The sequence below is a fragment of the Lampetra planeri genome, chromosome 5 (assembly GCF_965212315.1).
Source record: "Lampetra planeri chromosome 5, kcLamPlan1.2.h2, whole genome shotgun sequence".
Classification (NCBI taxonomy): Eukaryota; Metazoa; Chordata; class Hyperoartia; order Petromyzontiformes; family Petromyzontidae; genus Lampetra; species Lampetra planeri.
Window position 1 is genome coordinate 3,170,186 of NC_136111.1, and position 15,878 is coordinate 3,186,063.

Consider the following 15,878-nt stretch of genomic DNA (forward strand, 5'->3'; position numbering starts at 1 on the left):
CGCACGAGGGCGACGTGCGTGGGGGGGGGTACACGTGCAATAACCACCCCTCCCACGAAGATGAAGGCGCAGCCCGTGCAGTTGCTTTAATAAGAAAACTATAATTTTTTGTTATTCTAACACTGGGCTATGTGGCTCTTTTTTCAGAAGCGAACTGCCCATCACTAATGATAGCTCAACGAAGTGGCTTATCGTGTGGAATTATTTTAGCAGCCAAATGCAGTACAGTACTTTAAACCAGTGGTTCGTAATCTTTACTGCAGCTTGCAACCCCCCCTTTGGTTCTCAGAAAGGGCATCTCGCACCCCAGATTAAGAACCACTGCTCTAAACGCATGTTTCAAAATGTAGAGGGGAAACACTGGAGGACCCGGAGAAAAATCCACGCCACCACAAAAAAAAGACATGCAACCTCCAAATATACAGCAGGCGTCAGTCGGGATCGAACCCACGACCTCATGTATACCAGGCAAAGTAGTTAACATCTCCCAGCCACTGTGGCGCCTTGTCACGTCACTGCTGGCGGAAGGACCGCCACTCGTGGGGAGCTCGTCACGAGTGCCAGCGGTCAGAAAGTAAAATAACAAGGAAAGATATTTTGTTCGAATTAGGTTCAAAAAACATATCAAAAGCTGCAATGTATTTGGAATACGAGACGGTGATGGTCCTTTAAAGAGCCACAGGTTGCAGACCCCTGGTCTAGACTTTACCTTGGACAGCCCCACCGAGTCTCAGGCATTTTCAGGAGGGTCCTGCCAAGTTTTCAAAGGAGGGGATGACGTTGCTGTGATCCCAAATCGGTATTTTGCTGTGAACTTTTGAGCATTGGGATGTTTTGCCAATACCTTATATGGTGTTTCTTTAGCTATGGGGGGAATTGGAGGAAATCCATGCAGAACAGGGGGAGAACATGCAAACTCCACACAGCAATGTGCATGAGTGGGGAATCGAACCAAGGTACGTCTTGTGCGGCACAAGTGTTACCACTGTGCGACACTATCGTCCTAAGTGTTGTATCTTCCTGGGCTTTGTTCAGTACAGTACACTGGGAGGCTGTGGGTTATGGTGATATCAACAATTGAGAGGATACAGATCTTATAAACCCAAATCCACATTTATTTAAATTGTATGAAAACAAATATCCTTACAATTATTACAATACAAACAAGTGTGAGTGTTTGTGACATGTAGTTATATTGATTTGGCAATGCAGGGTACAAGGTGGCAAGAATTACGAGTGGAATGATAAACATAACGCCCATTATCCATGACTCTATTAGCCTCGGCTGATTATCCACCGGAGCTTAAGGGTTCCCTGAAAACTATTACCCGTTGGTAACCGGCTCCGCATTCTGGGTTCCACAAAGGATGAGAGGGCGTTCTCCTGTAGCCCTGTACTGCCACGTGGTGTGGTGCAATACATGGTGTAGGATATGGCAGGTGCTGTGTGCTGGCATATTGGTAGGGCGTGGTGTACTGTGGGAGGACTGTGCACTAAAAATACGCCTCGTTTTTTTTATCGAAAATCACAGTCGCCATCACACGCCACGTGCGTCATACAAAGTCACATCTTCAGGTGTCGTCATGTGTCGCCAAGCATGTCACATGTCCTGCACGCTCCACTTGTGGGCCTCCAAGTTGCGCGCTTTCCTCTCGGAGATTTGAGTAAACCTCGTCGTCTCGAAGCCGTTAGACCTGGGACATAAGAGACAAAGACAAAGACCCACCCGTTTCAGTCTGAACAGACTTGGGGCAAGAGCTGTTAGGGAGCACCAATGTAGGCTGGCATTGCACACGAGAGGGTGGGTGGCCAGCACCACGCCCGGCCGCCTATGTCTCCCTAGTGGCGATGTTTACACACCACACCACTCATTTCAGGCTGAATCTACCCAGGAAAGGCCCAGGACCGGTTCAAATTAACTCGGGTCGCGGGGTTTGTAGCGCAGTGTGCCAAGCGCTACACTACCACTCCCCTACCGCTCCCCAAGAGAATACACACACAAACACACGACATAATTATTTTACATTCACTCTCTGTAACGCAAGAGTGTGCATTCAATGTACACTGAATATGCTATTATTGTTAAGCTTGTTTACCCAGAAAAGCCTCAATGAGGCTCACCTTTTTAGGATTGATGCAGCAAACGTATGCAGTATGGGACCATGATTATTATAGTTGTATTAATATTGCATAATGTATGCTAATTACATCTCAAAAACCCTGAACATCACACACCACATTAACATAAGAAATTGCATAAGCCACACCACAGAGACACAACACAAACACGATCAAGGATAGAGGAAAACACAACATACGCAAGATGCGGTGTCAGTAAACACATCGGCTCCCTGACATCAGCAAAAGTCTAGTGAATAATAACATGAATGTGTGCAATCCCACTTTAGTAATTCGTTGGTAATATATTCTTATAACTATAGACCATGACGTTGGCACACAATAGCCGCCTCTTGTGAATGACGTCAGGGGATCTTTAAAGTCCATTGGGAAGCAGATGGTGTGTATTTTTTGGAAAATACGCCCACAAAAATAGCAAAGGCATCTACCTGGATTCGAACCGTGAACTTCTGCAGCAAGCGGTGACCTCACTACAACCTCAACCACGAGGACATTCATTGCTTGTAAGTACATTGCAGGGAGGGGGGGTAGCTGAGTGGTTTGTGCTCTGCGCTATACATCCGGCAAACCGAGTTTGATACCCGGCCTTGGCAAACATCGATAACGGTGGGAGATATCTGAACCGGATTTGGCTGTCCCCACTTCACCAACCCGCAGTGGAGAGTGTGGTGAAATAAGGTCACATAACCCCAATTGACCAACGTGGTGTGGAGAGGCCTCATCCAGGCATGGATTGACCGTAAGGCTGACAATAAATTATGTTAAGTTGACAAATGACCGTGCAACGACTCCTGTCATCCTTCATGCGTACAACAGCAAGTTACGTGACATTATTTCTGTCTATTTATCTCTCAGGCTTTTCCGATGAATTAACAAGATAATAAATATTCTTGGTTCTTTCGGTAAAGTCACGTAGAAGGGAAATTAAAAAAAATGCATTTCCCTTCTACGTGACTTTACCGAAAGAATCATGAATATGAATCCCTGCAGTCACGAAAGCTTTAAATAAAAAGATAATAAATCTTAAGAGTTGCAAAAGAATGTCACAGCCATGATTAAATCGGTTCCACCTTGAACAGGATGTGCGTGTGTGGTACGTAGTTTACAGGTATGAAGAAATATCTGACATTCTTGTGCTATAAATAGTAACAAACGTAGGACCGCCTTCACTTAGGCCGACGTGATGGCAAGCGGGCACGTTACATATTCATTGACGATAAGTGTAAGAAATAAGGCAACGGCTAAGAGTGCTACACGAGCATCATTCCAGTGACGTGACATGGAGTGAGCATTGACAGCCACAGCGGTGCTTTGCCCAGCTTGTCAGAGAGCGTCACGCTACGCTCATCATTCTCATTAAGCATGGGGGTGTATGCACAACAGAATGATCACCCAGTATAACCAACCAGGGAAAAGCTCTATCTCCAATCTGTGATTCTTTACCCGCAACTTCTCTGAAAATAATAGGTACAAGCCAGGTGGCTTTCACCAAATAGCCTGGAATGTGGTCTCGTTCTCATCAGATTCCTAGAATATTGAGCCCGAATAAAGCTTGGATGGGTAACCACCATACATGACAGGTATTGTAGGCAATAAACTGAGGGGCTGCATGGTGTAGCAAGAGGGCAGATCAGCAAAATCCATTGTTGTACCGCACTTCGATGCTCCCGTGACTATGCTCCGCACCATCATCAACCCGCACTGTGCAGTGTGAAGTATGGTTAGAGAACTCCCATGACTTGCAGTGTGGGGAGGCACTTATTCAGCAGCGAATTGCCAAAAGGCTGTACATGTACACAGGTGGGCTTGGTGATCAGAGCACTAAGCATAGCTGTAATTATTGCTATTAACCAACAGCACTTGCCTTATGAAAAGTCTTGAATTAATCAGAGATCATGCCACTCAGTAATTGTTTGAGCAAGGGAACACATCACTCTGGCATTTGTTAAATACACAGAACCATTTGCTGTAACGTTGACGTAAGACCCTTTTTACAAACCATTCACAAAAGTAGGTCACAATGTACAAGTTGGCTATTGCAAATACATCTACAAAAATTGTAAAAATCAAAACTCGCCCTTACCGACGTAATTATCATCACTAAGGTCTGTCAGTGTCCTGCTCAGCTAAAGGGCATAGGCCCGTGTGTAAACACAGGCAAAGAAAAAAGGCAAACACCCCTCTTATAGCCCTTGTAAGACTGTTGGGGCAAGTGTTGATGGCAAGTAACACCTATGAAGACCAGCAAGGCACGCGAGGGGGTGGGTGGCCAACACCACGCCTGATGTTTACACACCACACCAGGTACTCCTTTAAAGTTGAGCCAATCTAGGGGAGGCACAGGACCAGTTAAAATATTCACCACTGTTATTGGCCGCGAGCGGAAATCGAACTTAGGTCCCCCATAGCACAGTGCACTCACCACTAAAACAAAAACGGACACACACACCCAGGGCAATGTTCAGGTTGTATTTTGAGTTGATTTGGGAAGCGCACATCAAGGTGCTGACGCACAAGACACGTGTTTGTAGACACAGACATGCACACAGGCATACACCCATACTATAATTACGGGCACAAATATCCCCTGCAGCTTTTAACACCCTCTGGGACATGTGCTTTTAGTGAGCACATATGAAGGCCGGCAAAGCACACGAGGGGGTGGTGTGTAGGCATTCCTGCACCCAGCCACCTTTGTCTCCCCAGTGCTCATGTTTACACACCACGCAAGGTACTCAATTAAGGTTGAGTTCACCTAGTGCAGGCAGAGATCTAGTTGAAATATTCACCACGGATGCTAATTGTGGCCGGGAATCAAAATTCAGGTAGCTAGATAAGTAGGTGATGTGCAAAGACAAAGACCCCCACATAGCCTTAATAGACTTTTTGGGCAAGTGTTGTGAGGGACCACCTATGAATGCCACAACGGCACACAACGTGGTGGGTGGCCAGCACCATGCCTGGCTGCCTTTGTCTCACTATTGCCGATGTTAACACACTGAACCAAGTATTCATTTGAGGCTAAATCGACTTAGAGGAGGCCCATGACCAGTTCAGATAATCATCACTGGTGTTGGCCGTGAGTGGGAATCGAACTCAGGTCGCTACGTTCGTAGCGCAGCGCGCTAACCACTGCGCCACCTCTCCACACACACACACACAGGACGTGTGGTCCCTCACCTGTCCACGCCATCCCATCTGTGCCCCGGCCAGATGTTGTAGCGGTTGGGGGTGGGAGCTGGACCAGAATAGCGTGGCTTAACTGAGAACACAACACAACAACGTAACATCAAACACAAAGCGTCTTTAGGAATTATGGCACAATAGGACAGAACCCTCAACAACCTGATGACAAGGCTAAGACAAAAGCATCCGCAACAAGATGGTTGTGAAAGTTTGACACCGCTACTTAGTTTGTCTGGACGAGTGGGCAACCTTGTGTCTTGGGTCACCTGGGTAAGTGCAACCAAGACATCTCATTCAGGCGCAGCAGTTCCTGCTCGTCATTCTGTCTGGGTAAGTCGTGTCCAAGCAAGTTCGACTCTGGTATCTTGGGATGTCTCGGCGAGTTGGACCCTGAATTTATTTGGATGACAGGACTCATTGATCTGGATGAAGCGGTGATGACCGGTTAAAGGACTTGGATATAGGCCTTCGAGATCAAACGCAAAAAGAAGTATATCCAGTTCTGTACAGGAGAGCCATGCCCGAGTTTCAAGGTATGTTTGGCACAGTCGTACCCATGTGTGTACTTGACCTAACTGTACCCATATTTTACAATGTGTTTTTTCGTGGCTTACCCATTGGTCTTATTTGATCTAGGGCTCGCATTCCTCACGTCTCCGTCCGGATTGCTCAGACGGCTGAGACACATCGGCGAGTTGAACCCATACGTCTCATTTTGTCCGCAGTCAAAGCTGTCTGGCCCTGTGTGTAAGTTTGTCTGCGCGAATCGGACCCGCTTGTCCTGGCTTGTCCGACTTGTCCGGGCGAGACAACAGCTTGGCCATGGGGTCCCCGTCCCTTATTTTCGCCCTCAGCATGGCGTCCAGTTCGGCGTCATCACGGTAACGGGCCAGGGGGCGGCTCGCCGAGTGCGCGTCATCGTCACGGCTGCGCTGCTCGGCTTCCACCTGCGCCAGCCTGCACGGTTACAATCACGCGTGTGTCGTCATCATCATCAACACGATCCATGTGGGCAGATAGCCCGTAGGTGTCCACTGCGCATTTCATCATTTGCTTCCATTTTCCTGTCTCAAGTAGCGCACATTTTTCTTGCACCAAACTCTTATGTTGTCAAGCCATTCTCTGTTAGATCTTCTTCTCTTTCCGGTTCCTTCCATCTTTCCAAACAACACACTTTAAATCTTCCTAAACTAAAACCAACTATTTATATTTCTCCAGGTAAGGCCCACTGAACTATGTAGCTATTTTTCAGAAGCGACCTGGCCACAAATGATAGCTCAACAAAATGTGGCTTATCATCATGTGGACATTAATAGCAGACAAATACTCTAAAAGCGTGTTGTTGATTATAAATGTGGAGGGGAAAAACCAGAGGAAAATTCACATGACCACGGGGAGAACATGCAAACCCCAAATATACAGGTGTCAGGGTCGGAGTCGAACCCACGACCTCCTGTATACCAAGCGAGAAAATTAACATCTCGCCACCGCGGTACCCTCAATCTCACCACAAGCGAAAAGATCCCCTATATAGCCTGAGGAGACTGTTGGGGCAAGTGTCGATAGCGAGCATCTATGAAAGCAGGCATGGCACACGCGGGGGCGGGTGGACAGCACCAAGCCCGGTCATCGCCTATCTCCCCAGTTCTCATGTTTACTCACCAGGTACTCAAATAAGACCGAGTTGACCGCGGAGAGGCCTAAACTCGGTTCTGATATCACTCGCCACTAATGTTAGCCGTGGCCAGAAATCAAACGCAGGCTACTGATGTGCTAAGCACTGGACACTACCACTCCGCCCTGCACATATGCGTGGGTGCATGCAAACATGGACGCACCCATGTCCCCAGGTTCGGTATTTCTCCTGTCTCTTCTGTTCCTCTGCTGCCTCCTGCTCTTTCACCAGCTTTTCCTGCTGCAGGTCTCGCACACGTCCCTGCCGATCACGGAACACGGTGCTGGCCTCCCGCGATGCCTCTACGCGGAGAAACGGGGGGACATGGGCACACACAAGCGCTATGCTGGTCAAGTCAAAACAGGTTCACGTGGAGACATGGGGGGTCACACATGGACACAAGGAGACAGAGGGCTCACTCTCCTCATCCGGTGCTTTCACACAGAGACATGTATGCACAAACAGCAACATAAGACAAAACACACACGCTCCCAAACAGAAAACACTCATGCACACACAAACAAAAAACATGCAAACCAGAAACACACACAAGGCAAAACACGCACACACAAACCAAAAAACACACACACAGCATATCAAAAGTAAAACCAGACACCCTGAAAGAACGCACACACACAACAAAACAGACACAATCATGACAAAATAGGTAACTAGACGGAGATATAACCACCAACAAACGTACGAGACAATCACCAGAGGTGGGAATACAGGTAGGTGAAGGGGAACCATGAGGTGAACTCTTACGATGCAGCTCCAGGGCATTCGTCTCCGCCGCCTCCTTGCGCTCCCGCTCTCGCTCTTTCCTCACTATCGCCACGGGAACCAGGCCACCCTGGGACACAAAGACAAACATCACCCGTGTAGCCTTTAACAGACTGTTGGGGCAAGTGTTGTTGGGCGAGCATCGACACGGCACACAAGGGCCGGGGGTGGGTGGCCAGGACCACGCCCGGCCACTTTTGTCTCCCGAGTGGCGATGTTTACACATTGCACAAGGTACTCAATTGAGGCCGAGTCGACCTAGGGGATGCCCAGGACAGGTTCAAATAATCGTCCCTAGTGTTAGCCGTGAAGTAGAACACAACAACAACCGCTATTCGCCACTAAGCGGCGGTGACGTAGAACGCATGCAAACACACATACGAATACACAGTAAGAATGAAAACCTCCCAGAGCCCAGAATTCTCAGCGGTTTGCATTCACACCTGGAGCATCCTGCGGGGAGGAGAGAGGTTTCCGTTGGCATTCCTGTCCGGAAGAGACATATCCGAGTCCGAGTCTTGCTGGTTTTCAGCACGATTCCAACCCTTCCCTGCATCTTCCCCCACTTTCCCTTTGCTCCTCATGGATTTTACCGACTCGTCGGCTCTGCGTCTGTTTACGGGTGAGATATCCAAGTCCGAGTCTTGCTGGCTTTCCACACGATTCCAACCCTTCCCTCGATGTTCCCCCACTTCCCCTGTCCTCCTTAGGGATTTTACCGACTCTTCTGCTCTGCGTCTATTCACAGGTGACATATCCGAGTCCGAGTCTTGCTGGTTTTCAGCACGATTCCAACCCTTTCCTGCATCTTCCCCCACTTTGCCGGTCCTCTTTTGGGATTTTCCTGATTCTTTTGCTCTGTGCCTCTTTGCAGGTGAAAGATCCGAGTCCGAGTCTGGCGGACTCCTTAGGTGCTTCTGGGAAGTTCTCCCATCATTCCCTTCATCTTTGGTGCGGGTTCTCCCCGCGTTCCTTGGGTCTGTAGGCGTCTCCTTTCTTCTCTCCTGGGAAAGGGATGAATCTGAATCCACGTTGGAGTTGCAATCATGCCGAGTGCTGTCATGCTTTCGCACATTTTTCCCGGTCTTCTCAACAACTTTAGCATGTCCAGATTTTTCAGAAATCTCTCGAGCCCCTTCCGACCGCACCTGTTCCCTTCCTTTCCATGGAGGCGATTTATTAGAGCCAGAATTACACTTGGAATGCTGTTGCTTGTTTTTGGTTTTCTGCTCATGCTCCGAGTCAGAGTTGGAGTCATGGCGGTTGGAATTCTGGGTCACGGCGCCCTTGAATGCACGTCCGGAATCGGAGTCGGAGTCGGTGTCATGCCTCTGTCTAGAGAGAGACAAGGAGAAACAGAGGGACAGAAGAGAGCAAGAGGAGAAGAGAACAGGAAGTGGTCAAGAGGTGAACAGAGGGGAATTTGGGGAATGGGTGGTAAGAAAAATGGAAATGGGGAGAGGAGCGAATTAATGACATTTACCTGTATTGTACACACACACTTTGAACCTGTTAACAATATGAGCGGGATACGAGATTAAAGAAATGTGTACGTCGCATTATAATGCAGCTAGCAAAACTCAGCCTGTGTTTGGTCCCCAAATTATTAAATCAAAGTGGTACATTTGGTACTTGCGCTATTTTCATTACAATGCAAGGCTATCACAAAGCTGTTGTTTCACAGAAGATTACAGTTTGCAGTAGCTTCGTAATATGGGGTGATTCTGGTATCCGACTTTACCCAATGAGATAAATTCCAAATAATTTTCAAATTTGATTTGTAAAAATTGGATTGAGACTCTGGCCCACATGGCCTACTCTTTCTCAAACAGCATCAAAGGATCTTTAATATCCACTGTGAAACAGACAGCAGTATTAACCAGGGCGGACGCTGGGCTCGAACTGCAAACCTCTGCAATGAGCGGCAGATGTGTTTCCACACGGTAGCACACCGATCCCTATGCTGTTAGGCAAAACTGCTTTTATTGCTGGTGAGCAAGAAAATCTACGATCCATAGTTTGGCAGAAAAAAGCAAGTACAGTCGTCAGACACGTGTTGACATGACTGACATTGTTGGCCAACAGAAAAGTAAAACCTCAGCCTTTTGTCTCACATCTTTTAATGGTCTACGTTAAACAACAACTCAACTGCATGCCATTCCGCTATACAGAGAAACGTGTGGTTTACTCTGTGTCTGTGGGGGGCGGCGGTTCAACTGAACAAAGTGTAACATAAAACTAATAAAATATTGTTCAAGGCATTTGGCAAAGACCAATACATTCACCGAGTCTTAAAGGTTATATATCAGTACTAAACACAATTAAGTTTATTATAGGTCAAGGTACAAATCCAGTCTTAGCGGTTCTAGGATACGGGCATTTGTTTGCACTGCTGCACATGATGAATCCTGCATTCACATCATTACCTCGTGTTCTCATCCGTCGCACTTTCATCAGAATCATCTGCACAACCACAAACATCACCATCGACAATAATCATAACCAGCATCACCACTGTTTCCATCGCCCATCAACATCGTCAGTCATCAAAAATTTGTTACGCTAATTTAATTAACCAACACTACTACACCCTTTGTATTCTTGCGTATGACAATATGTTCAAGAGCTAGACGCCAATGTATAGGTCTGTTAATCACGAGAGGGATTCAGAAGAGAATTCGTGTAATTTTGCTTTTCTTCCCTCATTGAAGGAGCGCAGAATACAGTGGTTTACTATATGGTCCATGGTTTAGGTTGCTTGTCCATAACCGCACTCCTGTGGCTTTTCTTTAATTTTACATTCATGAAGGGGATGTACACATCGGCCTGTTGATGTTGCGATGCGGTTAATGGTTGCGTGACCCTTTATATTTCCCACAGCAGGTGAGCTCACCTTGGCCAAGCAACTTCCACTTGCTGTTTGTTCGAAACTCCTCCATCCTTTGCAGGTGCAGAGGTCGCTCATCGACGAACTCTGCAACCTAAACAACCATAAACACCAAAGACAAAGATGCCCCTATAACCTAAATAGATTTCTGGGGCAAGTGCTGTTCACGAGCAACTATGAAGGCTGGCACGATCCACCAATGAGTGGACAGCACCACAACCGCCTTTGTCTCCCCAGTGGCAATGTTTACGCACTGCACAAGGTACAAATTTGATGCCGAGTCGGCTTAAGAGAGGTCCAGGACCAGTTCAGATAATCGTTACGACCGCTCCCCACCACCACCACGGCCACAGACAACACAACTGCCAGTGAGTGTCTGGGAACGCCACCACGTGTTGGGCTGCGAAGTGGCCAAGAGCATTGTCATTCCAGCAATGCACCTCTGATTAGCACGGTTGGTTATGTACGGCGCGAAAAAAGCTCAACGTACATACAATGATTTAATCTGATGAACTTTGAAACGAATTCCCTCGCGTGCAGGGGTTATCTGTAAGGACACTGGTTTCCTCTCAAATGGCAATCACTCGTTAATTGAATTGACCAAACATCCTGAAGCAGGGACCCTTCTAAAAAAAGTATGTTTAGACTCAAGTGAGGAAATCCTGGGTAACATTTAAGGGGGACTGACTTCACAAACCGTGTTTTATGCGACTTGTCATAATCAGCGCAGCGAATGCGGCAAGGATTTTGCGTGCACTTTTGGGTGATCGCAGGCCGGGAGATTACGTGACGTGCGCTCGAGCGTTACCAAGGGAACCTCCTCTTCCTCCGCCGCCTTGTTGGCGTTATCATCGGCAACCACGGGTATCCTCCAATCCACATCATCGTCAATGATACGAACCCTACACACACACACGGGTACACACACACACATCAGCTGTGCTGTCACCACGCCACGGCAAGTTGAAGTTGCTTCCATCACCTCCCATTAGGCTGCATACGGTGCGAAAGTGATACATACTGCGCATGCATCATAACCATCACAATCAGCAACACCATCATCACTAAAGACAAATATCCCCCGGATAGCCTTAACAGGCTGTTGGGGACAAGTGTTGCTAGTGAGCACCTATGAAGGCCGGAAGGGTACACGAGGGGGTAGGTGGCCAGCACTACCCCCCGTGCGCCGTCTCCTCTGTGGCGATGATTTTATGCACCAGGATCGGTTCAGATAACAGTCACCGGTGTTGGCCGTGAGCCGGAATCAAACTCTGGTCATAGCCGGGTTCGTAGCGCGTCGCGCTAAGCCGCTACACCCACCGCTCCCCAGCACCACCATCACCACCAAAAACAACAATCGCCATTCGCCACGAAGTTGCAGTGACGTCACCACGGCGCCTGTGCCAGGCCACGTGCACGTTGAGGCCACGTTCAGTGTCGAACTCCCGCTAGCAGGAGGTCACGGGGCAGACCCAGGTGCCATAGGGTCGACTGACCCCTGACCCCTGACACCATCACAACCACCACTACATCAGTACTAACATCAAAGCCTCCATAGGCCGTACTCGCCCCTGCGCCCATTGCCCTTTGGCGTTGCGCCCGTCCCGTGTGGCCCCCGTGCCGCACACGCACCCGTCGCGGTTCTCGGCGCCGCGCTTGCGCTTGAGCTTGGGCTTGGCCCCGGGCTTTGCTTTGCTCGGCTGCTCCGGGGCGCCGCTCAGGTAGCGCTTGAGGTACTCGGCCCGACTCACGGCCGCCATGCTTGGTGGTGGTGCTGGTGGTGGTGTGATTAGTGGTGGCGATGACGTCAGCGGTCGTCACGCCGCTGTCACCGGCGAAGCGAACGGCGCGATGACGTCACCACGCCGCTGGGCTTTAACGCCGCCGCACATGGGAGGGGGGGAACGTGGGGGGGGGCACGTGGGGGGGGGGGGGGGGGCACGTGGGGGGGGGGCACGTGGGGGGGGGGGCACGTGAGGGGGGGGAGCACGTGGGGGGGGAGCACGTGGGGGGGGGGGCGTACGTGGGGAGGGGGGGGCGCACGTGAAGGGGGGGGGGGACACGTGGGGGGAGTGGGGGGCCTCGCCGCCGCACGTGTGGGGGGGGGGGGCGTGCAAGGTGCACCTAGCCGGGCACAAGTGGGCCTTGAAGGTGACGTCCCCGCCACCTAGTGGCGAACGATCGGTTGCTGTTATGTTGACACGAGGTCGGGGTGGGTTTAAATCATTATTACTAGGGCAGTTTTTTTTCCTAATTCCTCTACTCTTTTGTTGTTATTTCGCTTGTTTTACCCAGGAAAGTCCCACTGGATCTCATGACTCCTTTTCTGGAGGGGTTCCTGCCAAGTTTTCACAGCCGCGGGCGATGATTGTTGCTGTGTTGTGTAACCCCAATGGAGTCATTCATTTGCAGTTGTTTTTTATGTTAATTTTCGACCATGACGCCGACACATAGTGGCCTAACTCTTGCGAATAATGTCACGGGATCTTTATTTCCTTAAACGCATCATGTGATGCGTGGCGACGTTATCCGTTCAACAAAACAATCCCCACGTTTTCACGTGAACCCGTCACTTGTCATTTTGTATGGCTTATGCTGATATAGAGCCATACAGTACTGTATAGGGTGATCCGTATTTATTGTGACCTTCAATTGATTAACCCCTAAAATTGATTTCCCTTTGCACATTAATCTATGTTTTAAATAACCCTTACTTTAGAAAGTATGACGTTTTAGAGAATTTAATGGGGGTTACAAGACAACTGGACCACCCCGTACTGTAATTTTGCATCGAGGGAGCTTGAACCAGATGGTTGCTGTAACATTTCGGCTCAACCATCGGGCGGCACCAGTGAGCAAGGTGAAACTTCATCGTTCTCGATGCGAACGCTAAAATGGGACACATCATCCTAATAAACATGTTGTGCCGCTGGCTGCTACTTTAAAAATAAAGTAGAAATACGGGTATTCTGTATTTTTCTTTAATGTGAAAAGGACTTGCCTTCATGAGGCATTATATTCGCACACTTGCCAATACAGAATTATACGTGAGATGAGGATTTCGAGAATATGTACTCTCTACTGTTCCAGCAAAACTAAACTGTCTTCATTGATTCAAACATATACTCGACACAAAGGTATATTTAGAAATGAATATTACCAGAATCTGATTTATTTATACTGGAGGAATCCGATGAGCTACACAGCTCTTTTTCACAGATATATTACCCTGGACACCAGATGGAAAGGAGGAACAGCAAATCTGACAGATTATGTTCAACCAAACTGGTACAAATGAATTAGTCTGAATCCAGAGGTCACAATTGTGTGACCTAACCCAGAGAGAATCGATGAGTTCCGCGAAACCAGGCAGGCCCCTGGCTTTGACAGTCCTCGAAGATACTGACGATGTAACCAAGAACCGCATCTCAATATCAACAGGCCGATGGGCACATGTTCATAAATGGAAAATTAAAGACAAGCCAGCGTACAGTAAAGAGATTGTGGCCATGCAAACCAAACTATGGACCATATTAGTACAACCACTATAGTCTGCGCTTCTTTAACGAAGGATGAAGAGCAAAACTACACGAACTCTTTTCGATTTAAAGCTTTCGTGACTGCAGGGATTCATCTTCTTGGTTCTTTCGGTAAAGTCACGTAGAAGGGAAATAATGAAATAATAAAAAGTAAACAAAATAAAATAATATTTAAACAAATATTATAATTGTTATAATGAAATAATAAAAAGTAAACACAATAAAATCATATTTAAACAAATATTAAAATAATGTTAACTTTTCATTATTTCCATTCTACGTGATTTTACTACACGAACTCTCTCTCTCCTGCAACCCTCTCGTGGCTAGCGGACGTGGACAATGGCAATTCAGCTCCTGCACGGTATTGCTTACTGAGGCAAGAGCAGACCTCGTCTGAATTAAAATTGGTGGTACCACCACCGACTGCCTCCAGTTTTATTACTTGTAGGCCACGCCCGCAAAAGTGACGTCTTAGAGCCCAGCCAACCAGAGCCCATCGCAATAAAAATTATACCCCGCCCCCGAAATGGCATGGGCGGGGTTTAATTAAGGGGGCGGGTCATATAAATCTGGGCGGTGACTCATGAATATTAATCAAGGGGCGTGGTTACATCGCGCGCCGTGTTTTTTTACATTTCGGGTGACGTCACATCACGCGTGTTTACGCTCCCCCCGTCCACTACTCTAAATAAATTAATTAATCATGCGCCGAGCGCCCAATAGACGTGGGGGGGGGGGCTTGCTACTGAATATTCATGAGTAAGCGATCGGGAACAAAGAAGGGGAGGGGACGAGGGAGCGCGTCACGTGACGCGGCCACGTGGGCTGGGGGCGCCATGCTGCGTAGGGAGGGAAGAGGCCGAGCGAGTCTGATGCGACTGAATGAGGCCCTATTCGGGGTTTATTGTCATGGACATGTCACATGCAGATTTTAAGCTTTCGTGACTGCAAGGATTCATACTCATAGGTTTTTTTCGGTAAAGTCACGTAGGTAAAAAATACAATAAAAATTAATAAAATTATAATAAAAATAAAAACGTGATTAATTATATTTTTTACCTACGTGACTTTACCGAAAAAACCTAAGAGTATGTCACATGCACACTGCCTATTAGGTTTACGTTTTTGCTTAACCAGGTGAAACTGTAAAGAGTATTATTTGCAAGAGTGGCCCTGGGTAAAAGGTGCATCTCTTGCAATGTCTTTGCTCACGCCACTGCTGTTGAAAGGGCCTCTATTGGAAGCCATCGCGATGGTGTCAGGCCCTGCTCAACGATGGCCAAACGCACACTGGCGATGGACCCATTGGTAGATACTCTTGCCAATCCAACAGCATGTTGAACACACCAGAGTTTGTTTGCTTAAACAAGTTTGATATTGGGCTGGTAAGCTTCCATTCGGCTGATGGGACTAAAACATAAAAAAAAATTGGCAACGTGGATTTTAGTAGCCAATATCGCATATTTGTAATGCGTTAGGCCACGTAGTAGGTTTTTATGCCAACATTATCAATACTACACTAACCCGAGAATACATTCTTAAGCTACCAATTAGCTTTTTAAGTGCAAATTGTATCAATATATTGGGCACGTGACAATGTTGGCGTGGGATCAATGTGAATAATTTTTGGCATGGAAAAAAAACCGACTACGTAACCTCGCCCAAA

The 15,878-nt window shown here is 47.8% G+C and overlaps 1 protein-coding gene across 1 annotated transcript; it reads right to left on the reverse strand.

Moving 5' to 3' along the window:
• Positions 1–1,094: 1,094 nt before the first annotated feature.
• Positions 1,095–12,489, reverse strand: BUD13 (BUD13 spliceosome associated protein). Its single transcript, XM_078594104.1, has 10 exons — positions 12,303–12,489; positions 11,479–11,572; positions 10,677–10,764; positions 10,210–10,246; positions 8,227–9,118; positions 7,766–7,853; positions 7,164–7,302; positions 6,098–6,282; positions 5,320–5,401; positions 1,095–1,694 (listed from the first exon to the last, which is right to left on the reverse strand). The coding sequence occupies exons 1-10, from the start codon at positions 12,428–12,430 to the stop codon at positions 1,601–1,603; spliced, it is 1,827 nt and encodes a 608-aa protein (XP_078450230.1). The 5' UTR covers positions 12,431–12,489; the 3' UTR covers positions 1,095–1,600.
• Positions 12,490–15,878: the final 3,389 nt, after the last annotated feature.